Below are 25,514 nucleotides of genomic sequence, written 5' to 3' on the forward strand. Positions count from 1 at the left end.
CATTTGACTTATACAATAGAGAAATCATATTTCAACTTCTTCAGGTTGAAAAATTGCCCCTTTTCCAATTTGTCACTGAGAGATGTGAAACAGCTCTTTCTAAGGCAGCTTTATTATGGAAAATAGAATAAGTAACTCCTGTCACTCAAATCAAGTCCCTCAGGGAGTAGGTCCAGTAATGATTCAAAAGCCAGGACTAAGAGTAAAAACTAATTTTCGAGGTAGAATGAGAAGCAAGTTCTTTTCCTTCTAAATGAATGGCCCTTTACAGGGGAAACATTGGTTCACAAGGTATAAGGGAAAACATGTGAATTCTGCTCCTCCCACCTCTTCCCTCTCTAGATGCAGAATTTAGGGGTTAGCTTTGAAGCTCCAGGTAGACTGACTAGACAAGGTAAAGGTCAGCCTGAGAGGTATTGAGGACACAGTGTCTTTCTTCATCTTAAAAAATGTATCTTTATTTAATAGAGACAATTTAAAAAAAAAAAAAACTACTTTCTTCAAATGAGCTCATTGCCTCAGGCTGCTCCAGGGAGACGGTTGTGGGTGGCCACTCTTTAAGGATTATCGGGATACTGTCTGTCCTAAAGAGACAGCTGACTTTCAGGGGCTGGACTGCCCAAGTGTAAGAAAGCTACCAGTCCTTTTAAAAATACACTGCAAAAGCCAATCATACTTTTACATTTTGAATCTAGCATTTGTGCCCAAATTCAATCTGCTGCTCTGTTATGAAATTGTCAAGGCCAACTTTCTATTTAAGGCCTATCGGTTGCAGGAGAAAGTCTGTTGACCATAGAGTGTCTTCTTTTAACATTAAAACTAATGTTAATTCAAAAGACCTGGGCAACCAAAGGGGTTCATCTAGAGGTTCTCATCACCTAGATCCCTTAGGAATACTGTGACATGGGGCCTTTTAGCTACAAATTTCTTTTCCATCCTGCCCTGAGACATATAATAAACTCATCAAGTCATTGGAAGAAGCTAGGCCATAGGAATCCATGGCGCCAGAGAGGTTAAGAACCTCTGCGCTTAGGCCCATCACTTCATGCTGCCTTCCTTCTGTTCCTAGCCATCATTTCAACCACTTTTTTACCAACACCCTAAATTCCCTTCCTTGTTCCCAAGAGTCCTCTCAGTGCTTCAGATATTTAAACCAGGCTGTCTTTCACATCTAAGTCCTGTGGCATACTGGTCCTTCTGATGAATTCCTCTTTCCTTTCTGAAACCGGGGCCCCTGTTTGCAAGGCTACCTTTTTTCCCATCAGGCAGAGGGAGTTTAAATCCTCTGCCTAGGACTTCCTCTCCGTGGACAAGGTCAGCGCCCCTCTCTTTTCATTTAGCTTGTCATTATTTGTTCAACATTTGCTCTTCCAGACTGTATGCTCTCAGGAGGGCACAGCCCTAGTCTGCCTGATTCACTATCACATACCTAGTACCTAGCATGATGCACTGTATTCCGTGGGGGCCTAATAAATACATGCAAATAAATACATGCATGAACAAACCATTTTCTAACTTTTGATCTAGTGTATTACATGCATTTTTCATATTGCTTTCATTTACTCTAAGGCTGCATAATATTGTAGTGAGTGTAAGTACTTTATCGATATAACTTCCCTGATACTGATCATCTTGTTTCTACTTTTCATTAATACAAATACTGCTACAGTAGGCATTTTCAAATGTAATATTTTATTTTTTTTACTTTGTATTTAGAATTATTTCATTAGTATAAATTATAGGTAGAGGAATTTACTGGTCTAATGGAATGAACATTTTTATGTATTTTAAATTTACTGTGATATTGCTTTCTAAAAGGATTCTCTCAATTTAAAATGCCGTAAGTAACATAAACAGATATCTACTAGTGGTTTTTCAAAATACTCAAAAAAAACTTTTTTTTTTTTTTTAAAGATTTTCTTTATTTATTTGAGAGAGAATGAGTGAGAGAGAGCATGAGAGGGGAGAAGGTCAGAGGGAGAAGTGGACTCCCCAAGAAGCTGGGAGCCCGATGCAGGACTCGATCCTGGAAGTCTGGGATCATGACCTGAGCCAAAGGCAGTCGCTCAACCAACTGAGCCATGCAGGCGCCCATCAAAAAAACTTTTATTGGATATTTAATCTTATGGATTAACCAAAGGACTGATAAAATTTCTGTTGAAAGAATAAAATAAATAATTTTTCCTTAACTCAAAATGTGATACCTTAATTAATTTCCCACTTAGTAAAACTATTTTCTTTAATAGCAGAGAACCAAGACAAAGATGTTGTAGGAAAGACAAATTGTTTTAACTTAAATATGGCCATTTTGCTAGATTAATGAGTAAAAAAAATCATAAAACTATGACATAAGTTCAAATATTTGCAAGCAAAGAATAAAATAATCTCTATTATGACAAGAAATTCTAGTATTTATGTCATTTCATATTTGAAGGAAAACAAAGCACATATTTTCTAGAGGCTAACTAGTTAATAGCATACAAAAACTATTTTAAAAAATTGTACACTAAGAAAATTTTTTAAGAGAAGCCAGAAATAAAATGTTTGAGTTGACAAGTTTCTCATTTACTGACATAAATGCTGGCAAGGACTTGTCAGGCAGGAGTGTGTTTCTTATTCTGATCACACTCTCCCTCTCCTGCTCAGTAGCCAACCCTGGCTCCAGCCGGGGCTGCTTCTCCATAGGTAGCACCCAGATTTCTCCCTCCACAAATGGAGATGTGTTGGGATATCCTTTTTTTTAGTACCGTATTTATGTATAGTGCAGGCTGCCGACCTATGAGGTGGGGTAGCCATCTTACTGAAAACAAAGGAAAAAGAGCTAACCAGTGTCCTCTTGCCCTGTCCACACACTAGAGAAGGTGCTACAGCTTCCCCATGAGATTCTTCTGAATGGTATTAATTTAATATATTATATCTATGTGACAGCCACATGCAGGATGAAATACCGGGAGCTGCGGAGGCCAGAGCAGATGAGATACATTAACCAGTGGGAGAATGAGTAAAAAGAAAAGACTTTTCCTCCATTTATAGAAATGTGAGGAAGATCAAGAAGGTCCCTCTAACTTTACATGTCCCACTGGGAGAGTCACGCTCATCAAGCCTTAATGTCTGGAAGGAAAACGCAGTGTAAATAATTACTATGAGATAAAAGAGCAAGTACGTAAAAAGGAATGGAGTACAGGTTAAAGGGCGGGGTTGGGACATTTCTTTGAATAATGGTTGTATTTTTTTTATGGCTAGCATTTATTGAGTATCTGTTATGTGATAGGCACTGAGGTTGCCATTATTGGTTCATTAATCCTGACAATTCCGCAAGGTAAGTCTTAGCCCTCCTGTCTAACAGGTGGGGAAACAGGTTGGTGAACGTGATTTGATTAAGGTTATCTGGTAAGTGAGAAGGGGAGCTAATATGTCTGAACTTCAAGCTCATGCTCTTTTTACTACGTTATATGTACAAGGTAGGTAAATGACACTCAAAAATCATACCCTGGTTAGTATGTCCTCATTCAAAGACACTCAAAACTTGATTTCTCAAAAATAAAACCCGTTGTAAAAGATGGTGGGAATAGAAATCACACAACCTTTCTGAGGTGTCAGACATCTAGAAGTGTCACTTAGTGAAAAAAATCTCAAATAACCTTAAGAAAGCAGTGCGGTTAAAGTTATACACCCTCATCCAAAGGTGGCACAGTATGGTAGTGAATTGGGGCTGCCTGGCAGAGAATCTGGGCTGGAAGCTACCCTATCTTTGAGCAACTCTAAGCCACCATTTCCCCTCACCTTCTAGTATCCATCAGAGGGCTATATCATTATGTAAATTAACATCTATAGAATATTTAGCATATTAGCCTTGGGCACATAATAATCATTCAGTACATGTTAATTATTAGTAGTACGGGTGTTAAAATAATTTTTTGCATCTAATTCTAATAAGATTGATCTGTTTTTCTAGAACAAACTGTAATAGCTGCCCAAAAAAGGGGCACCTGTCACCTTTCAGGGATGGCAGCAAGAAGGGATAGCTCCACAAAAAGAAAAACCCCAAAACTGTAAGAACATCAATAACGGGCATTTTTATTATGCTTTACATTCTGCCAAGTGCTTGCAAAATCTTTTCATTTGATCCATAAAACACAGGGAGACGCAGGGAGAGCATTATTCCCAATTTACATATGAGAAAACAGGCTCAGAGAACATAATGCCTTCTCTGGAGTCATGGCTACTTAAAGAGCAAAGAGTGCCACAGTCTGCAGTTGTGCTGTGCAATTCAGTAGCCATGTGTAGTACTTAAAATTAAATAAAATTAAATATTCAGTTTCTCAGTAGCACAAGCCATGTATCAAGTGCTGAACAGCTACGTGTGGCTCATGGTACTCATGTTAGGTAACACAGATTACAGACCATTTTCATCACTGCAGAGTATTTTACAAATAGAGCTGGCCTATAAAAACGAGGGCATAATACTATTAATGTGTGATATTATGCCCAGTATCCACAACAGTGAGCCTGATTCTCGGAGCAAGAAATCAGAGAAGGGGAAAATATTTTATAAATGTTTCTATGAAAAACACTTTAAGTTTTATACCATAAAGGCAAATTTGTGGGGTACAGTAAGAATTGGGCTGAAATTCCCCAAAGTGCTTAGTATCAGTGCCCCGAACACAGAATCTACAAATATTTACTAAATATTTACTGTGCGATTCTATTTGGTCATCCACCCATCTCAAAAAATATTTCACTATCAGAGAATTCTTCCTGAAGCAAATAAGTGGGATGTCATAAAATATATATAATAACCTTTGTTAAGACCTCAGGGGGCATTTTTGGTGGTGCATTTACAAAATTACTCGATGTACATACAAAATCCTCTTATATTCCCATATCTTGTCAATGCAGAAAGGTTGTAAATAAATGTAATCAAAAGAGATGAATACCAGTTAAAATATGTCTGAAGATGAGAAAATCTTCTGATAGTGTTATAAGCCTTAACGAGGAGATAGTCGAGGTTTTGCTTTTTGGAATGGTTTATAACATATCCCTAGTAAATTATAAGTTAATGGATCCTCAGCAGGTCAGAAGTGAGTCTCAACTTTTGGTTCATTTTCTTAGAGCAATGCTAAGGAAATAGTTTTCAGAAGTGGAGAAACTAACAATAAATGCTCAGTCTTATTTTGAAGCAATATAAAATCCTCACAAGTTTCAGAAGTTGGCTTCCCGAGTCTGACAAACACTTAACTATCTAAGAACCTTTAGCCTTGCCTGGCAGGATGCTGTTGTCTAATTCAAGGTGGATGGGCAAAGATGGAGGCAGTTTCCGTTTTTAAATTGACTTTGAAAGTCTTAATGATATTATGTATATTTCATGAAAATATGAGCCTTAGTATAATGGTCTGTTCTTCTTAGATAGATGGGACTCAATTTACGTTCTACATGATTGTACCCCAGAATTTCAGACTTAAGATGTTTGTCATAAATATAGTTAATCCATTATTTTATGAGGGATACTAAATCTTGGCCTCCTGGATTTGGATAGGTGTATGCCAAATTTATGATGGCACTTGTCTATAAATGACAGATGCTGTCAAAGCAGAACACTATCATTTTCTTCAAGTCAACAGCACAAGGTCTTGTTGCCAGAGACAGAAAGGGGAAGAAGCAGTTACAAAGAGCTTGCTGGCTAATGGATGGAGTCCTGTGGCAGTCAGCGGAAATGAGAAGTTGTCATTTGGAAAACTTGGCCCCATTTGTAACAACACATAAAAACTATGAAACACACAGGGGATCCCATAAAAATGACGAAGCAAGGGTCTCTCCATTTGTATCCCTGGCAGAAAGACTCTTTGACAAAATTGAAAATACACTTTCATAAAGCAATAGGGTAACCAGAAAAAGCTGACCTACAGCCTTGCCAGGTAAATCATACTAATCTACTAGTTGATAACTACTTCTGGTTCATGCCCGAGGAATTGCCACAATGCAGAAGCACAATACGGCTGAAAACGAAAATGAGCTGTTCTGAGGTATGCTATCCCTTTTCCTTCCTTCTTTTGTCTTTTCTGACAAAAAGCTCCCACGGTACAATCATGGGTATGGGCTACATAAAACCATCTCCCTATCCCCAGTGGGAATATTTTATTTTATTTTTAAATTTTATTTATTTGACAGAGATCACAAGTAGGCAGAGGGGCAGGCAGAGAGAGAGGAGGGGAAGTGGGCTCCCTGCTGAGTAGAGAGCCCGATGTGGGGCTTGATCCCAGCACCCTGGGATCATGAACTGAGCCGAAGGCTGAGGCTTTAACCCCCTGAGCCACTCAGGCGCCCCCCTCAGTGGGAGTATTTTAGATGGAATGATTCCAAATGCTATTGAAGCTGTGGACAGACTTCAGGACAAGCCAGCTGGACCCTTCAGAGGGCAGTTCAAGGTTTCTGCCATATTGGGGATGCCCTACCTAGTGTCCTCCTCTATTTCAGCAAGGATGTTTGGCTCTATAATTGTCAGACTGGAGTTTTGAGAACATTTGTCATTTGCCCAAAATGAGTATTTTCATTCAAACTTGCCCTGGTAAAGATCTGTAATGTCTAAAACTTTGTTCCATTGCAGTTAAATGCTACAGACAACATACTGCATAGGAAATAAGGATTCTTAATAAAACAAAGCCTTAATGTTTCTTTTAGTTCCATAGTTTCTCCTGAAAAATATCAACAGTCAGCAAGTAATTTAAAAGTAATACATGGAGGTGGGCAGGAGGATTGGGTTAAACAGGTGTTGGGTATTAAGGGGGGCACTTGTGATGAGCCTTGGGTGTTGTGCGTGGGTGATGAATCGCTAGGTTCTACACCTGAAACTAATATTAAACTGTATGTTAACAGCTGGAATTTAAATAAGAATTCTACCTAAAGTAATGTATGGTCCTACTCACTAAATCTTTTAAAAAGTGGTTTCGTGATTTCTGACTTTGCCCACTGGGACACTTGTATTTATTCCTAAGGAAGAGAAGTTTAGAAGTAATGGGAGTAATGACATATGCGTGGGTCAGGAAGTCCTGACTTTATTGGGATATGAATGGTGTGACCTTACGTGAACTAATTCACGTTTCCTTGACCCAGGTTCCTCATCATTACGATATTTTGGGGAGCAGCTTGAAGGTGGTAACCACATATTATTTTTCTTTGTAGCTCTAATATCCAACACATTAAAAAACACACACACAATAGGTTGGAAGCTCTTCGAGGGCAAGAAAATGTTTTTGTGTTCATTGTCGCACCCTAGTATCTGGCAATACACTACATCATTTAGTATAGATAATAAATATTTCCTGAGTAGATAAATGGATATAAAGTTTGTTGCATGAGTGAATGAAAGATGGATACTAATTTCTGTCCTAAGAGTCACAGGGATATGGAGAGGGTCATACAAAAACACATATGTGACTGGATTTTATAAATTGAACAAATTTAAGGTGTTCCTATTGTTATATTTCGAGCAGAACATGCTGGTTTCATTATCTTTGCTCTTAATTGCATTTATAAATACATCTATAGCATTTTGAATCATACCATCTGCTTTCATCTGGTTAGACAGCAATTGATTAAAAGCTGTTTAGTTCTAAATAGCTTTACATACTTTGAACTAGAAATGGATTTTCCCATTTGATATCTAATTAATTAAAAAAAATCTAGTGTTAAGACTAGACATATGGACCATTAGGTTGACTACCACAATATTTTGTCATTAGGTTGATTATAAAAATATTTTATTATTTTCAAGAATAAGGCTTTTTGAAGGCTCTGGGCTTTTCTGAACCCGTTACGAGGGGTCAAATGCTGCCACAAAGGACATTCCACTTGATGTATAGGACATATTATCACAGGGAAGTGTACTGTCATATGGCATTATGACACTTGAACTCCAGGGAGAAATTTGGGTTGAGTGTCTGGCTAATATGTTCCAGCCATCTTCCTGAAGCTGCTTAATGCTTGCTGTGTTTTGACCCTAATTCTCCTAAAGCACATTTCTCCTCCCTCCTACCATGTTTTGAACTCCCACTGATGCATCATTAAAAGTTGGGATAGATCCTCGGAGACCACGAAACCATTTCTTTGGATTTTATATCTAATTCTACACCAACTTCTAAAAGGTGAATGGGACAACTATTTTTAACTGCCTTTAATGAAGCATATTTAATTTTTTTCAATCATGTGGTCAGAACCTCTTACAATAAATGAAATACAAACTATTATTGTTTAAACTAATTTTGTTTACTGACCTGAGAGGAAAAAAAAGAAAGCTTGCCACAATACCCTGAAATATGTATATCTGATAGCTCCATTCTAACAAATCTATCTGGATTACACAGATCCAGCTACAATGTGACTTTATAGATCATAAAATTAAAAAAAAAAAGCTGCCACTTCTTAGAATAAATAATCTATGCTCTTGAGGAACAGGCAGAGATCATCTGTGGGTGCCATGTTCCTTATTGGAGACTCTGAAATAACACTTCTCCTTGACTGCTATTTGGTGAATCCCAGGGTGCTGCCCTCCTAGAAGCTCCCTCCCTTAACATCTGGCTATTTCCGCTCCCTCAAGATTTGCCCTCTATTGCTAGGTTACTGCTCCTAAAATATGAGACTGGAAACTGAATTAGTCAATCATATGGATGTTGTGAATCTGGATATTTGAAATCTGGTGGCTGAGACATCAAGTAACAAATATATTCATTTTGATTTAAATGTCTAAGAATCATGTAAATACTACTTAAGACCACTTGATAGGAACTCTTCTTTCAGAAGAGAAAGACCAATGCTAGGCAACTTCAGTTTCATAAGAATTGGCAGTCAACCATGGTTTTCCACTCTGACTGTTACTCTGATTTTTGACTGACTCCTTAGGAACAGTGTTGTCTGAAATAAAACATTTGGTCAATTAAGTGCCACTTGTCACTATTCCTCTTCTCTTCTCCCTCTTTTTCACCTCTACATTCCACCTAGACCATTTATAAATAACTGGTTTTCGTGTCCTCTGTTCTTCTAAGAACAGGGACTGTATGTGTGTGTGTGTTTTAAGTGGGCTCCACGCTGGGCTTGAACTCATGACTTTGAGATCAAGATTTGAGATCAAGAATCAGATGCTTAACTGACTGAACCACTTAGGAGTCCTCTAAAATAGGGTTTAAAATGAAATAAAAACCAGTTTCCAAAAAATCTATAACTTTGACAAAGCTGTGGGAGCTTTTTAAGGATTTAGAAACAGATAGTCAGCAATAGGTTATACATCACATTGTTTAGGCCAGATTGCCCATCTGGGCAAGGTTTCTAATTTTCCAACTTGAAAATTCTACTACATATATGTGGGAATTTTTATTCATTTGAAGGTGACAAAAGAACATATGTATCTATTTAGCAAACACAACACATTTTATTTTTAAATGGTGCCATCTTTGACAACTTTGGTATTGTCTTTGCGGATATGATAGAACAAATAGTGTATTCCATTAGTATTAATATTTATGGAAAACATGGGGAAAGGAAAAAATAGTGTGAATGATCCAACCAATGAATTATCAAATCATTTATACAGATTTTGAGTAAGGCAACATGGAGAATCAAGTAACTCCAAAACATAGGAAGTTGCCATTACTTCTGGTCCGAGTCTCAACAGTGACACAGTGAGTGAAGCCAATACTATTACACCAAGTACTCTGGAGTGGATAGAGAAGTGGCAGCGGAAGCAGACAATGCAGGATTAGAGACCACCACAGAACTACTGAGGAAGAGATTCTGTGGTTGAGATTTGTTTTCCCCTCTCCCCACTCTCATCCCCTAGGATCATTCTAGATCTCAATTCTCTTCCCTTGTTTATACCATTTCCTGGTGTGTCCCTATTACTTACAAGGCAAACACAAGTGCTTAGAAAGCCTCTTTCATTGAGACCTAACTAATATTTGATGGTAGGAATAAATGCCTTGAATTGTTTAAACTTTAACATATGCTCATTGGGTACCTTGTAGGTATGAGAAAAGCTGTGATTGCGGCCCAGGCCCCTGATTTTCTATTTCTAGATTGCTCTTTCCTTGGGTCTATCCCCTAGTCTTTGACTTTTTTTTGTACTTCCTTTCCTCTTCCACATCTTTCCTTCTCTCTCTCTTTTTTTAAAGATTTTAATTATTTGACAGACAGAGATCACAAGTAGGCAGAGAGGCAGAGAGAGAGGAGGAAGCAGGCTCTCCACAGAGCAGAGAGCCCAATGCAGGGCTCAATCCCAGGACCCTGGGATCATGACCTCAGCCAAAGGCAGAGGCTTTAACCCACTGAGCCACCCAGGCGCCCCTTTCCTTCTCTCTTTAACTGTCTTCTATACTTTTATTGATTCTGCTTTCATTGATTCTTCTTAATTTCCATTTTTAACATTTTTTTCCTGCTCAATACTTTTACTACTATCCCTGGACAAACCCAGTTCCCAAATAATTCATAACTAAGGGGAACACTGAGCACACATAACAGCAATACTGGAACATTTACAATACCTACCAACTGTGCTATTAGCTCAAGACAGAAAATAGGCTGAAAGAATGGAGTGACACTAACTTCCATTGTTTTATCATGTTGTACATAAGTTCTGCTGTGCTTACGGAGCATAATCCAGGTAATAAAACCTTTGGCAGAGTGTTGTTTCATAAAGGCAATAATATCCTGTAGAAAATGAAACCAAGCAGGAAGTCAGGAGATGATGGATTCTTCCAAACACTGGGTAGCCTCCAGTAAATAACTCCTGCACTGTGGACCCTGGCTTGGTTTACCATTTTGTAAACGTTAATATCTGATAGACCTGCATGAAGGATTAATTAGATAATATACATAAAAAGACTTTGTTATTTAGAAGGGGAGAAGTGTGATGTAATAATCTAGTATTTATCATCTGTTCATCAGATAACATGATTTAGTGATTCGATCAAACCAAGAAAAAACGTTTTTATTATCAAATTTGGCTTAACTCACTCCTACGCTGCAGGGCGGTTGGAACCACCATTCCCGAGACCTAATCAATAATTGTCCCTTTCCAAATAGTCTTTTTGTCTTACCAGGTTTTTTGAAACTTCCTCTGATACTAGTAGGTTTGCTCTCCTCCAAAGCCCTGAGGAGCCACAAGAAAGCATTCTTAAGTCTTCTCCTAAAATTCTACAATGATTTCAAGAAGAGAAGAGAATCAGAAGTGTGTGTCTGTGTGTGTGTGCAGGCATGCATGTGCTTCCAACAACAGAAAGGTCCTTGAAGAGAGTCAAACGTTGAGAAAGGGATATATGCTCTTAGTCACCCTTCATAGACACGGTTCCTCAGTCAGTTACTGAAACAAGATTATTTATCTATTTATCCATCCTGGGCCTGAGGGGCAGTTGTGAGTGTGTGAAAACCTTCCAAACATCCAATTTTATGGTATACATGCTAGAAAATGAATTTTTTTTCTCTTCTTCCTGAATCATTCAGTTTGAACTTACTTAGAAAAACTGCTGATTCATTAGACTATGAAATACAGACTCTTCTTAAGAGGCATTTCCTGTAGTAGCCCATTTCCAATTATGTAAAGCTCTTCTGCTAGGCAATTCATAACTTTTTAAATAACTCCCATAAAATCCTCAAGCTCACTTGTAACTCTGAGGGGAACTCTCCACAGACCTTCAAAAATCAAAATCTTTTATTATTGAACACAATTCCAGATTCATTTAATAATTCCATTTTCAGAAAACATCACCTTTTTGACCCCCCCCTTTACTGTGGTAAAAGAATATAAAAATGTCTATTAATAAACAACTTTAAGCATTCCTTCACTGAAAAAGTCTATAGTAAAAACCAAATATAAAATGAATAAAAGGTAATAAACTCAGTATTTTAGATCCATTTCTCGATTTTTGTCTAAACACATTATGACCAAGTAGCCTCTACTTACTTTCATGCATATATACATATATATTATATATATATATTCACACACACACACACACATATATACTTAAATGTATGTATTTAACAACATGGAATGGTAACATCAAATGCTTAGGTTCCGTGCAAACACATAACCTTTCCTGTGAAGGAAACATATTAATATTATAAAAACAAATCATGGAGAGTAACATGCAACAGCTGAGGAGAGGAGAACGGGGTTGGGGCAGGGGACCCGGAGAAACACGAAGAATGTAAAGAACAAAAAGTGTCATTGACCTGATTTGTCAGAGCTGTTGCCTGTGATTGGAGTGATGGAGCAGCTGGGATTAGCCTTTGCGCTGTCCTTGGAAGAAACCATTTTGGGTTTATTTTTCGTTGCCTCTAGTGCTTTGACCTTCTTGGCATGTTTACTTCCTTTGTAGTGGGCCTCGGCCTGGCTCTACAAAGGAGAACAAATCAGGCTCATTTTTTTGCTACTTACAAACACCACAATGGATGATCATGCAGGAAAATATACATTCAATCATAGGCACCACGGACATTTACAACTCAGCCCTCAACTAGGTTTTTGGCATTTAAGGAAGTGGTAGACCAGTTCCTAAGGGGGTTTTGTGTATTGAAACCCTCGGTACGGCACAGAGGACTTGTGTCTTTAAAACCCAGACATTATTATGAGTGGACAACAGAGCCAGGCACACTTCTGATGAAGGTGAGTCTTGTCACTGGTGCCCCCCACCACTGCCCATTGGGGTTCCTCTTCAAACACTGAGCTGGCAGCAAGCTGCTGCCAGTGTCCTTCTACAAATACTCCATTTTGTTTCCCTTCAGGTAAAAGCCGGTTTGCCTGTATCTACTTTCTTCTAGGCTCTGCTGTCTCAGAGATCAACTGATGTAACAGCAAGCTGCTGGTGAGTGGAAACGGAGCTACATTTTAGAGTCGTCTCCATGTGCTTCAGAAGATCCCAGTTCCAAGAATGGATAATTTAAGCCACAAAGGAGGGACAGTCCTTGTTTCTAATCTCAGAAGTGATTCTGAAGTCAAAGCAGTTAGTGTCCCAATCACTTGTACTCAAAGCATAGGTGGAACTGTGACTTCAATACCAGATAAAAAGGAAGAAAAGAGATCAAGACAAGTGACTACTAAAAACCTTTAAAAGACAAAAACAAATTACAGCAAAACAAGAAAACATTTAACCAATTTATTGGCATTTGGAAATCTCTCTGTCTAAAATAAGGATTTTGTATTTTGGCCACCTAGCACGAATACACATATTAACAATAGAATCTAAGTATATTTGTTTCAATTTCATTTTGAGTAGACCCTGAGAATAAAAACATGCATTTGACAAAAATAAAAAACCAAATTATGACATAGATTATATGACCTATTAGCTTAGTTATAAAGGTGAAATAGGTGATAAACTTATCATAAAGTGAGTTTTCATTACAGAATTTTAAAAATAATAACTTTTTTTAACGTCAATTTTCCTTATACATTTGTATGTACTTAAAGATGATTATATTAATGCTTTCATCACTTTCCTCAACAAGCAGAATACAGGGGGTGTGTGTGTGTGTTTGAGTGAGCACATGTGTAAGTAGGTGGGTAGAAGTAACAATGGACAGAACGAGCCAGGTTTTAATTCTATATTTCAACTAACGGTATGAATGTGATTTCCTTAGCACAGAACACTGATCACCCGAGGTCAATAGCCTTATATTGATGGCACACAGGACCTAACTTCCTCAACATCTTTTCATAAATTTCATTGTAGATCATCATTGACTTATAATTACTCTTAGTTGGTTGGCTCAAGGACTTCTCACATTGTTCTCTGCCAGGTTGGAAAAAATAATGATACCAAGGGAGGAGAAAAGTGGAACATAACTTATTTACTTATTAGTTACCAAGAATGCTTAAATGCAGCTAATATGGATTATTGGATGCAAAGTAAGAAAATACACAAATAAAAATTTAAAAATTGAAACATGAAGAGATAATAACAGTGACTAGTATTATTGAGGCTCTGCCAAGCACAGTTCTAAATGTATTATGTGTATTAGCTCATTTAATCCTCATAATATTCTGTGTGGTAGGTACTATTATTAATTAGCATTTTACAGAAAGAAAAATAGGCATGGAGAAGTTAAATAACATATCGAAAGTCACAGAAGTAGGTGTAGAAGCCACTTTGTCCATCTGAAATGCTTACATGAACACTCCTATTTAACTGTATGCCCACACATTTACATACACATATTCACTCTGAGCTAATGTTATAATTGTAATAAAAGGAAAAACTTAAAAAAAAAAGGAAAAAATTACACACTGGGAAGCCACACTGCTTTCAATAACTCAGTGAAGATTATGTCTTAACAGAAGCTTCTATGAGTAGGAAAAATCTACTTCACGGAAAATACACTCACATAGTACGTTAGGCCTGCTCCTTCCTGAAGAGCTAAGTAAGTCCCATTGTTTAGGTATATAACAATTTCTACATGATATCAGGATACCTAATAACTCATCTTTCCAAGTATACTGAATATGCGATGTTACTTTAGTGCCCTCCAGTTAAATAAACATATGGTTCTCTAAATAAAACCTCCTAGCACAAGATAAGCAGAGTGTCATTTCCTCATTAAAATTTCCTGGCATCACTGCAGAAAGTTAACAGCATCAATTAGCACTTGAGATAAAGATCCAGCTAAGTGACACCTTGCTAGATGCCAAGATGGAAAGAACTCTCCAGAGCCACTATCCACTTTCTTTTTGAGTTCTGGGGCATGGATAGAAGTGCAGCAAGGGAGCTTAGCTTCTTCTCAATGTTATTTGGGAAGGACTCATGAAATAAAGATAGTGGCAGGCACCACCCATTCACATTTGGCATCTTTCCAATTGCCATGTGGTATTCTTGGTAGTAGCACTTTGCTCTCCTCAGTGCTGTATCTGGGGCAGTGTCAACAGCTTCCAAATCCTGGGCAAATCTTCAAGTGAAACTGAGACACTGTTAATAGTAACACGATTAACCTGACTTCATTATCTAGGACTCTTCTTAGTTGAGGAGTGAAAGAAACAAGGACAAGAGCCAGAAAACCCATGAACTAGGGAACACAAATCAAGCCCAATCAACAACAGCTCTTGTGTCACTTCTGAGAGATCTGGTTGACCAAACTGACTTGCTTTACACCTCAGTGACTGAATGGCAGGCACGTATTTGTCTAGCTCTACTGGCCTGCTTTCTGCTTCTCTGCCAAAAGTACTGCGTGCCCCTAACTGGCAATGGGCAAAGAAACCTCTTGCCAAGAATTGTCAGAATTAGAGAGTTGCCTAAACCACCATATTGACCTCCACACGAGAATACCTCAGGATCTATGCTCTTCTCTCACATGTCACCTCAGTAGCAACCAGACCATCTTTTGGTAGAGGAAGAGATTGGATAGGAAATGACATCCTAGAATTTTCTCATTTGTTTATCTCCATGTTTGTTACTACAGCCTTTTGCTTTCCCAAATCCTCTCCATCTCTAGGACCCCAGTGGTCCAAACAAAAAGGAAAAAGAATGAGATGATGTATTGGTTTAAAAATAAAAACATAACACTAAAAATATCTAAAATTCACTGTGCTCCCATTTCTGATTTTTACCTTGTTTCTTTTTTTTTTTTTAAGATTTTATTTATTTATTTGACAGAGATTAGAAGTAGGCAGAGAGACAGGCAGAGAGAGAGAGAGGAGGAAGAAGGCTCCCCGCTGAGCAGAGAGTCCGATATGGGGCTTGATCCCAGGACCCTGAGATCATGACCTGAGCCGAAGGCAGAGGCTTTAACCCACTGAGCCACCCAGGCACCCCTGATTTTTACCTTGTTTCTAACTTGGACTTCAGAGACATGCCTAGGATCTTGAAACACAACTTTATTTTTTTTTAAAGATTTATTTATTTTATTTGACAGAGATCACAAGTAGGCAGAGAGGCAGGTAGAGAGGGGGGGCGTGGGAAAGCAGGCTTCCTGCTGATCAGAGAGCCTGATGCGGGGCTCGATCCATCCCAGCACCCTGAGATCATGACCTGAGCCGAAGGCAGAGGCTTTAACCCACTGAGCCACTCAGGCGCCCCTGAAACACAACTTTAAACTGTGCTCACCTTTTTGGAAAGAAAAACGCAAATTTACAAAGTGTCTGGGGAAGAGCAATGTTACTAGAGAAAGCCCTCAACCATTTATTTACCAGTAGAACTTGTCTTGTTGCATTTAAAAAAGTAATTAGAACTCTTCCCTTCATTAAAGAAAGTTCATCATTGGAACTATTGGTGTCTATTTTTCTGAGACCTTAGATTTCAGGATGTTAAATGGTGTTATATGGGAAATAACAGAGGTCAGTTAATTTTCAGAGAAACTCTATAAACTAAAATGTCAAATAAAAAAGATGTCAAATGAATACAGGCTACACTAACAAGGGGAAAACGTTATTATTATTGTACAAAGAATTATTTAATACCTGCCATGTGCTAGACATCCAGAAAAATTAAAAACAAAGACCTCTACTCACAAGAATGTTTGCAAGGAAAAATCATGCATGCAAATAGCCTCAATTCAGACCAAAGAGTAGAATGATAAAATGGGATGTAAAGAGTAAGAAGGAAGGATAGAAGTTACGAGAGGTAAATCTCTTTGGATTGGAGGATATCATGGAAGCTTCAGAAAAAAGAGGCATCACAGTTGGGGCCGGCTCTGGGGGGCACTGTGGCAGAAGGGGGAGAGGGAGGTATTTCAGGCAGAGGGAACAGCATGTGCTAGGGTAGTGAAGTCCTGTGAATTATGCTGTATTCCTGGGGCATGTCGGCTTCTCAGCATCACTAGGACACAGACAGATAATAAGGAACAAGAGGGAAAGGCTGCTGCATTGTGCTACCCTGAAAATTATTATCCCCTGTAAAAGAGAAAATGTGTAAGAGTGTTCTACAATTAAAAAAACAAATGTTCTTTTTGTAAGCATTTTATAGAGAAAATGGTTATAAAGTGGGATGTGGCTTTTACATCACAGATTTTATTCTCTGCTCCAAACTATAATTCTGTATTATAACAACTAAATTATTTCTATTGAAGCTTTAATAATTGTTTGAGATAAAAGCATGGTACTTAAAAATACTACAGTTAAACATATTAAGGAACAAACTAAAGACTACTGAGTATTAGCTAAATAATTATTTGAATTTTTGCTTTAACACAGACTATTACTAACTATGAAAAGGCTGTTTGCATATACTTGCTGCATTGACAAAATCACACACTCTCAGAGACAGAGCTATAACGTATGAAACATAAGACGCAAGATGCAAGAACAAGGCTTACTGAATCCAGAGATGGCTGGTAAGTCTTTGTGCTGATATTTGCCGTTGTAAGGCCTACAGTATCAGTAACGACACACTACCGGCTTTGATATTCATTTCATTCAATCCTCAATCTATTGAGATCTGTTGAAAACAAAGTCTAGACAAAAATTATAACCGATATGAGACTTTAGCATAGAAGGACATGATGTTTTTGCTAATTTCTAGTTTATAGCTAAGTGCAACACACTCCAGGTTGCTGGAGCCTGTCCAGAGTTTGTCGCGTTGCAGAACTCCAGGAGTGAGCAAATGTGATCTCTGAACTCCTGTGAGCCTGGGTTCCGGCCACAGACTTTCACATTTAACGGCTTTACATTTCTACGTATGTAGAAAACCCCATCAACTCCAAATATTTCTAGATGACTAAAGAGAAAAGTAGTGGCTTCTAGGAAGAAATGATGTGCACGCTAGACTGCTAATTCTCTTTGGGTCTAATTTACATTCTATCCAATATCATTAGACAGAAGTGGAGTTCTTCGGCTGCTGCTGCTTTAAAATGCCACTATTTGAATACACAAGCATTACATATATATTTGTTCACATTATCAAAACATTCTCATGTAGGCAAATTAACTCATTTCTTAAAATGCCAAAATCCTGAGTGGGCTTCAAGTTATCAAGTTAATTTTTCAAATGCAGCTAAAGTCTTGATGTTAGTGTTTCTTTTCTGGTGCATGATTCATTGGTGGAATTACTTTACACATTGAAACATGGAGAAGCTATAAATGGACCTAAGAACTATGACAGAATTTATACAATGAATTAGAAAAACACTATCGTTTGAGTTTAAAATCATCTGGAATACAGCAAAAGTGGCTTTTTTTAAAAAAAAATAATTGTCCTTGCAGAGTAGCCACTGAGTAAATTTTTTTTTTTAAATTGTCCTTGCAGAGTAGCCACTGAGTAAAATTTTTGCATCATTTTCCCAGTGAGTTTTATATCTCAATTAGGTGAAGGTAGATTATTAATTTTGGAAGATTCCCAGCAATCTAAGATTCTTTCCCTCAATATCCAACGATACCCTATGTTTCTAGTTTAGGATTGAGTACAGCAGAGCATTAAAGGGACAGTTAGTTACATGAGCTTGACTATGTCAGCTGTGATCTGACCTCAAATCCTTTTAGATGAAACCAAATCATGTCATTTCATTGAATTCTGCTCTCTCCTCCTGTTCTCCTTTTTTTTCAAATAAGGCCATAGTTAAAAAATGACTCAACCATATATATGTGTCAAGGTAAAATTTGTCCCAGAATATTAATTTCCAAATTCTATTCATGAATATTGCAAATTACAGAGATTGTATTTTTGAAAAAGACTTTTCCCTCCAGCAGTCTAAGGGAAGGAGGTTTTTCTTTGTTTGTTTTTTAAAAGATTTTATTTATTTGGCAGAGAGAGAGACAGTGAGAGAGGGAATACAAGCAGAGAGAGAGAGACAGTGGGAGAGGGAGAAGCAGGCTTCCTGCTGAGCAGGGAGCCCAATGCCTGCTTGATCCCAGGACCCTGGGATCATTACCTGAGTCGAAGGCAGATGCTTAACGACTAAGCCACCCAGGCGCCCCAGGAAGGAGGTTTATGAGAAGTTTTCCAACATAAATAATGGATAAGAAAATGAGATTTATTTAATGCCATGATTTCTTTACCATCATCACACTTTAGTCAGAAATTCCACAGAAAGTATCTGAAATGCTTACCCTAAGAAAATAAGACTGCTTACTTCTCCATTTCATATTACAATTTTGAAGGGTATATTTACTTTGTCTTCTGGGTTGAGGGTTAATATCTGAGTCAATTTAATGATAAATGTATGTGTAAACTCCTAGTATTTGTTCTAGAGTTCAGTTGAGACAAGAGAAGTTTAAATAAACCCTGGAGAAATATGCCCTAACGTCTCTCCCAAATCCTAAGGGTAGCAAATCATGAACTCTACACAGAATGCATTTCTAAACCAGATTCTATGAGTTATTACACTGAAAATGGGAAAGTAGTGTTTTGTACACTAACATAATCTTGAGTATGAAATAATGAGAACATTTATAATTTATAAAAATATCTAATTTTTTCAAAGAATTATGCATATGGGGACCTAATGTGTTAGAACTTTTAAATCTTAGAATTTTTATGAAACACATGGATACCGTCTTTTATTTTTATATAATATACTACCAAACATTAAGGATTTGGTAATAATTACTTAATATTCTTAACTCATTTATTTTATGATCTTCCCCAAAGTATTCCAAGTGGAAATTGTCTACCTCTCCCTAATTATTTTCACATTTTATATTAAACTGGGAAATTTTAGTTAATTCTCAGCTAGCTTGAAATATAAAGAAGGGTATCTCAGAGTTTATAGTGATTTCCCACTTACATTCTAAGTATCTAACATGTGTGAGAGTGCTGCTATCTTTCAGTGGGGAAATAGATTGCCATTATGTGCTTTATAAGAACGATTTTTGGTACTCAATGATAAGTAATGCAATATAATTTAAATCTACTCACCAAAGCTGTGACTCTCCAGCTAACTAATTTAAGTCTTCTGATGGTCTTTTAAATTAGGCTCCCAGGCTTCCACACATTAATTTTTAATCAGTCTAGAAGGTATTACATTTTCTTCCATTTCCATATTAAGGAAATTTACATAAATGATACAAAATAAATCTAAAATTAGAATTTGCACTATGTCTTTTTATATTTGATATATAATATCCCTAAAGTAGACAAAAGTGGCACAGTAACTCTGAAAGTGCAATGATCAGAAAATTGGTTGAAGAATGGCTTTAGCAATATCTTATATATGTTTAATATATTATTTATGTATCATTACTCATTTGAAAATCTTTTACAGAATGGTTTGTTAAAACTCATACCCCAAAGCCTTAAACCAGTTCTTAAAACTGAGCAGACATTTTATAATTCAAAATTAAGAAAATATGTAAATATAAAGATTAATACCATATTCTTTCAAAGTATACAGATAAAACTAAGAAAAAAACAATGAAACTATACATATTTAGCAGTTACTTAGCCAACCTGAGTCATATTAAGGTTGTCTGTACTCTAAAGTACCAGATTAAACTAGAAATTTTCATTCCAGGTTAATCCAGTCAACCTTCTAACATATGTGAAATTGGTCTCCTGGAGATAAAACTAAAATAAAAATGCCTTTGACTTTGATTTACCCATACATATAAAAATATTTCAGTATAATCAGCCAAGTGGACTTCTAGTTTCTGATTCTGTGTAATGTTGTCCAAAAGTTCTATTCACCAGTAATAATCACAATACTGGTTGTTCATATAATATATAAAAATCATTAATGTGGACTCTGTCTTACTCATTTCTGAGTCTTCTGAAGTACCTATTGTATAGTACAGACTCAATAAAAAGTTTTTGAATTGAATATAATATAAATGGGACAGAGCAGGGAAAATCTTCTAAAAGCAGAATTTAAAGCTGAGTGTTCATTCAGTCTTTCATTCAACAAATGCATATTTAAAACCGATTATGTTTCAAGCATAATTCTAAGTGTTGTGGGATGCAGGTCTAGTAAAACTTACATTCTATCATGGGAGATGGCTAATAAAATATAAGTATACATAGATATAGTTAAGTGATTAAGTGATAAGTGATACATTTATGAATATGTTAGGGCATGCTATAGAAACAATCCAGAAAGTTAAGACAAGCAGACTCTGATGGGATGGGGTGCCATTTTAGGTATTGAGATAAGTTTTTCTATTGAGGGAATATTTGTAGAGAGACCTAAATGAAGTGAGGGAGTTAAGCAGGTAGATAGATGGTAGAAAAGCATTTCAGGTCCAGTGAACAGCAAATGGCCATGTAAGATTTTTGACTTTAATCTGAGGAGCTGGAAAATTCCTACAGTGTTTTGAACAGACAAGTAACCTTGTTTGACTTCTGTTTATAAAAAGATTACTCTGGTTCTTGTGTGGAGGACAAGCTATGTGTGTACATGTACAAGGTGAGGAGACTGGGGTTGAGGGAAAGAAAAGACAGGAGAGTAAGACATAGAAAGCAAGACAGGGAGTAATAGTGTTCTTAAATACACAGATTTCAAATTTCAGGAGCACTATACACCCAAAGCCAGAGCTTTTTTCTTTTTTTTTTAAGATTTTATTTATTTATTTATTTATTTATTTAAAAGATTTTATTTATTTATTTGACAGACAGAGATCACAAGTAGATGGAGAGGCAGGCAGAGAGAGAGAGAGAGGGAAGCAGGCTCCCTGCTGAGCAGAGAGCCCAATGTGGGACTCGATCCCAGGACCCTGAGATCATGACCTGAGCCGAAGGCAGCGGCTTAACCCACTGAGCCACCCAGGCGCCCCATATTTTATTTATTTATTTGACAGAGATCACAAGTAGGCAGAGAGGCAGGCAGAGAGAGAGGAGGAAGCAGGCTCCCCGTCGAGCAGAGAGCCCGATGCAGGGTTTGATCCCAGGACCCTGGGATCATGACCTGAGCTGAAGGCAGAGGCTTTAAACCACTGAGCCACCCAGGCACCCCAAGCCAGAGCTTTTTATAGAAATATACTCCTATTCCTCCTATTAAGTTACATCTCTCAATCCAGAGATGCTATTCCTTTTTGCTTTCCCCAAGTCTATGATCCCTTTTCTTTTTTAACATTTATATTCAATCCTCCTCTCCCAAATAAATCCTTATGATCAAGGTCTAAACAAGCTCTAATCTCCCCAACCCAAATGAATCATCTTTCAACCCACATTCACCTCTAACTTTTCACCCTATCATTCTGCTCCCTCTCACAGACTAATTTGTTAAATTGTGTGCACATCTTCATTTTCTCTACTTGAATCCAGTTCATTTTAATTCCCTGAAACAGATATTGCCAAGACACTGGTGCCCTACAAGTTAAAACCAAGAACATCTTCCATTCCTCATCTTGCTTGAGCAATAGGGTACACCTGACCCTGCTGACCCTTTGCCTCTTCTTTGGAAGGTATTCTTTCCCCGGCTCTTTCCCAGGTCTTTCCTAAGTCAGCATTTCCCCCATCTTCCTTTCAGAAGCAGTCGCAGGATGTCCACCCTTACCCCCACCCCGGCCTAGTCACTGAATGTTAATATATTCCAAAGCTCAGCTGTAGGCCTTCTTGTCTTCTCACACAAAACCTTCCAAACAAGAGATCAGTCTTATTCCCTAATCACCTCTACAGCAATAATTTCCTGGTGTCTACCTCTCCAGTCTACATCTCTCTTCTGAGCTCCAGACCTAGACTATTCACTTGGATAACTCAAAGCACTTTAAACATAAGTTCAAAACCAAACTCCTGTGATACCAGACAAGTGATTCACTCAAAAGCCCCTCTTGCTCTCTTGCAATCTGTTCTCTACATGGCACGCAGCCAGAGTGATATTTTCAAAATGCAAATCTGATCATGTCATTCCTCTGCTTAATATCCTCAATACCTTTTTCACTATTCGTGGTTTAATCTAAAATAATCATATGCAGGGCACCTGGGTGGCTCAGTGGGTTAAGCCTCTGCCTTCAGCTCAGGTCATGATCTCAGGGTCCTGGGATCGAGTCCCCCACATCGGGCACTCTGCTCCACAGGGAGGCTGCTTCCTCCTCTCTCTCTCTCTGCTTGCCTCTCTGCCCACTTGTGATCTCTCTCTGTCAAATAAATAAAATCTTTAAATAAAATAAAATAATCATATGCAAGACCTACATGGCCTACTTCTTACCTACCTCGAGTTTCATTTGGTAGCAGCTCTCTTTCATTCTCTGAGGAACTGAAATAGAGTGTGGGTGGAAAATAATTATGGCACCATCCTTTTGCATATGCCTAAAACAGTATCCCTTTTCTCTTTCCCTAATTATTTCCTATTTCTCCTACAGAAGCCAGCCCAAACATTTCTTCCTTAGGAAGCCTTCCATGATGCCCCAGACCAGGCCATATCCTATCTCTTTAAATTCCTTTCTTCATAACACATCTCACAACTAAAAATAAATAATTAATTTTTATAATTTGATTAATACACATCTTCCCCAACTAGACACCTTCATTAGGCTTGTACTTACAAGATTTTTGTTCTTCATTGTATCCCTTGTACTCAGCACACTGCCTGAGACATGCTAGGCATTTCATAGATACTATTTACATTGATGAATGAATGAATGAATGAATGAAAGAATGAGTGAATGAAGAAAGAATCTTTATTATTTGGCAAAGAATTAAAGTAAAGTTTGAAGAAGAAAAGTAATTAGAGTTTACTCTAAAAGTTTCAGGCCCAAATGACTAGGAAAATGGTGAAGCGATTAAAAACAACAAAAAAATGCAGTTATGGTGGGATGGGGATATGTGCAGAGGAAAATGAAAACTCAGTTTGGGCATCTTCTATTTAGGCTTCTAACAGAAGCTAAGGTCCAACAAAGAACTGGAAATGCAAATGGTAGTTGAGCAGAGAGGCTGGGGCTAGAGACCCCCCATATTTGGGAACCACATGGTAAGATGATAGGCACAACTCTCTGGGGATGGATGAGATTCCCAAGGAATTAAGAATAGAGGGGAAGAAACCTATCTGAGGAAAGAAGCTTAAGAAACAGCTCCATTTAATAGATAATATGAGGAAGAGAAGACTGCACCAGGTACAGAAAAGGCACCAGAAAAGCTGGATACACAAGAAAGTAATAAAACACAGAAGTGAAGGGAAGTAAAAAGGGCAGATAATTAAAGGAACAAAGGAAAAATAAAAATACACACACACAACTATCAAAGACAAACTATAGTCTTACTGAAGTATGACCACATCTTAAATATTAAAATACTTTTCTATAATTTCACAATAACCTCAAAAAATAACTGGAAAATAGTGTAATATGAGGTCTTTGTGTTCTGGAAGAATATCTGATAATGTTGCTCAGAAAGGTGGTGGCTATGTTTGTGTGAAATAAACGATTTACTTATAGCTACTGCCCCCAAGGAAATCATAGTGCCTCATCCATCACTTCAAAGAACTGAGACTGCAGAGCCATAGACAGAACACATCAGCCTGAAGACTGCAAACACAACATCAGGTTACAAAAACTACTCTAAATTCAATAATAAAAATAGTGACAAATAGGGATGCCTGGGTGGCTCAGTGGGTTAAGCCTCCGCCTTCGGCTCAGGTCATGATCCCAGGGTGCTGGGATGGAGCCCCACATTGGGCTCCTTGCTCATCAGGGAGCCTACTTCTCTCTCTGCCTCTGCCTGCCAATCTGCCTGCTTGTGTTCTCTCTCTCTGACAAATAAATAAATAAATAAAATCTTAAAAAAAAATAGTGACAAATAGTGAACCGGTATTGTTTGCTGTGTACCAGACACTGTGTTGAGTACTTTACAGACAACACCTCATTTAATCCTCACAAAGCCATGTGAGGCAGGTATTATTAGCCCAAGAGACTATGAAAAGTTAAGTAATTGTCCAATATTACACTGCCAGGAATGAAAGACCTCGGATTCGAACCCAGGATTCAAAGATTAGACTCTTAACCAGTACATCTTTGAAGCAAACCTGCAAAAACCCTTCACAGGAGAAGATCCAAAACCGAACAGACTTTCTCCCTTCGTCACTCTGGTAAAGATGACCTTCATTTCCTTAGGAAAATCTAGAGGCAAAACCAGTTCTGGGGTTGTGCCCTTTAAGGTCAGGTAAGGTATAGTTTTTATTGTAGAGAATGGATTCAGTAATTCTCAACCAATCCTTGGGTGTCATAAGTCAAAGACAAAAAAATCCCCCTTAAGACCACTTATTAATTCAAGAAATATATACACACACTCCGTGCTAGGCACCAGGGAGACAGCAATACACAAAACACACCCACTCCCTGTCCTTCTGGAGTCAACAGTTGTGTGTATGTGTGTGTGCGCTAGAAACAGTTATTAAACAAATAGTCACATAAATAAAAATCTCTTTACCAACTGTGATACATTTAATAAAGAAAAATAAGTGGGTGCTATAAAATTATTCCTGGGCATGGGGCTAGTTTAGACCAGGGAGTCTAGAAAAGCTTCAGGTGACACCTGAATGAGGAGTATGGACTAGACCAAAGTGGAAGGGACAGAAGCAGCTTGGTAGATTTACAGAAATAAAGAGAATCCATTGTGGCTGCAGCCTGACGAGCAAAGGGGCAAGTGGTAAGAACTAGACTAGAAATGTGCATAATC

At 37.7% G+C, this 25,514-nt stretch overlaps 1 protein-coding gene across 16 annotated transcripts in view; it reads right to left on the reverse strand.

Moving 5' to 3' along the window:
- ZNF385B (zinc finger protein 385B) overlaps nt 1–25,514 on the reverse strand; it is a 388,138-nt gene that overhangs the window by 17,279 nt on the left and 345,345 nt on the right. For all 16 annotated transcript variants that reach the window (XM_032856028.1, XM_032856027.1, XM_032856030.1 and 13 more), the window contains one exon: nt 12,220–12,382. In XM_032856028.1, coding sequence (XP_032711919.1) covers nt 12,220–12,382 — 163 coding nt within the window. The remainder of the gene's footprint in view (nt 1–12,219; nt 12,383–25,514) is intronic.

This window comes from Lontra canadensis, unplaced genomic scaffold (assembly GCF_010015895.1).
Source record: "Lontra canadensis isolate GAN:19392208 unplaced genomic scaffold, GSC_riverotter_1.0 scaffold11, whole genome shotgun sequence".
NCBI lineage: Eukaryota > Metazoa > Chordata > Mammalia > Carnivora > Mustelidae > Lontra > Lontra canadensis.